Below are 1,879 nucleotides of genomic sequence, written 5' to 3' on the forward strand. Positions count from 1 at the left end.
GTCTGCGGCACCAACGCCTTCAATCCCGTCTGTGCCAACTACAGCGTGAGTCACCCACCCCCCGCCGGGATGGGGACACCTGGGACCCCACATGTCACCCTCTCTGTGTCCGGGTGACCGGCTCCGCGGGTAGTGGGTGCTCCCGCCTGCACCCCCAAGGCAGCCTGGACCCGCGTGGCACCGCTCACGGCCCCATCTCACCCGCTACAGATGGACACGCTGGAGCCCATCGGGGACAACATCAGCGGCATGGCCCGGTGTCCCTATGACCCCAAGCACGCCAACGTGGCCCTCTTCACAGGTCAGTGCTGGCACTGCCGGTGCCGCGCTAGGTGCTCTGCCCGTCGTCCCCCACCCCGCACCCGGCTGATGCCCCTCTCCCACACAGGGGGGATGCTCTTCACCGCCACAGTGACAGACTTCCTGGCCATCGATGCCGTCATCTACCGCAGCCTGGGGGACAGCCCGACCCTCCGCACTGTCAAACACGACTCCAAATGGTTCAAAGGTGCCTGCCGTGGTGTGGTACCCACCATGTGCCACACAGCACTGGTCTCTGTCCCCTTTGACACCATCCTGGGACATCCCTGACCCTGCCATTGTCCCTGCAGAGCCCTACTTCGTGCACGCCGTGGAATGGAGGAGCCACGTCTACTTCTTCTTCCGGGAGATCGCCATGGAGTTCAACTATCTGGAGAAGGTGGGAGACATCCCCACGGTGGCCCGGAACACCCAGGGTGGGGACAGGGACAAGGAGACAGTCATTGGGGTTGGGTACCAGATGGTGATGGGTGTTCATCCCATAGGTGGTGGTGTCCCGGGTAGCCCGGGTGTGCAAGAACGACATGGGGGGCTCGCAGCGGGGCAGTGGACCTCCTTCCTCAAGGCCCGGCTCAACTGCTCCGTGCCGGGCGACTCGCACTTCTACTTCAACGTCATCCAAGCTGTGACGGACATCTTGGAGCTGGACGGGCGCCCCGTGGTGCTGGCTGTCTTCTCCACGCCTGCCAACAGGTCGGACCCTCTTGTGCTCCTGCTGAGCCCCCCCTGGGGCTGGGCTGGGACCCCTCCGTGCACTCCAGTGCCCATAGGGGACATGGGGGACATGGGGACGGGTTGAGGTGTTCACCCCATGCCCGTGTCTGCTCAGCATCCCCGGCTCGGCCGTCTGCGCCTTTGACATGACCCAAGTTGCCGCCGTCTTCGAGGGACGTTTCCGGGAGCAGAAATCGCCCGAATCCATCTGGACACCCGTGCCCGAGGACATGGTGCCAAAGCCCCGGTGAGTGACACACCACAGGGACAGGGATGGGGACATCCAGGCTGGGACCGGCAGGAAGGGGCATGGGGATTGGAATGGGGACAGGGATGGGGACAGGGACAAGCCAGGGCCGGTACCTGCAGGGAGAGCAATTGGAGTGGGCATAGGGTCAGGGTTGGGGACAGGGACAGGGATGGGGACAGGAATGATCAGGGCTGGTACCTGCAGGGAGGGTGGTTGGGACAGGGGTGATGATGGGGACAGGGACAGGGATGGGGACAGGGACAGCCCGCGCTGGTACCTGCAGGGAGAGTGATGGGAATGGGCATAAGATCAGGGATGGGGACAAAGATGAGGACAGGAGTGATCAGGGCTGGTACCTGCAGGGAGGGTGGTGGGGATGGGGACAGGGATGATGATTGGGACAGGGATGGGGACAGGGACAGGGTTGACAAGGGCTGGTACTAGCAGGGACAGTGGTGGGGATGGGGAGGGGGTCAGGGATGGGGACAGGGACAGTCAGGGCTGACACCAGCAGGAAGGGTAGAGAGAATGGGGACAGGAATGGCAGGGCCAGTACCAGCAGGGCTGGGGACCAGGATGGGGACAGCCAGTCTG

The 1,879-nt window shown here is 63.9% G+C and overlaps 1 protein-coding gene across 1 annotated transcript in view; it reads left to right on the top strand.

Moving 5' to 3' along the window:
- The window catches only part of LOC104083852 (semaphorin-6B-like), a gene marked incomplete at both ends in the record, with an annotated part of 1,948 nt that extends 666 nt beyond the window's left edge, over positions 1-1,282 (top strand). The window contains 7 exon segments of the mRNA XM_009587498.1: positions 4-45; positions 211-301; positions 389-508; positions 612-700; positions 807-861; positions 864-1,014; positions 1,151-1,282. Of these exon segments, the coding sequence (XP_009585793.1) occupies positions 4-45; positions 211-301; positions 389-508; positions 612-700; positions 807-861; positions 864-1,014; positions 1,151-1,282 (680 nt within the window).
- Positions 1,283-1,879: the final 597 nt, after the last annotated feature.

This window comes from Fulmarus glacialis, unplaced genomic scaffold, assembly GCF_000690835.1.
Source record: "Fulmarus glacialis isolate BGI_N327 unplaced genomic scaffold, ASM69083v1 scaffold16851, whole genome shotgun sequence".
NCBI classification, from domain to species: Eukaryota; Metazoa; Chordata; class Aves; order Procellariiformes; family Procellariidae; genus Fulmarus; species Fulmarus glacialis.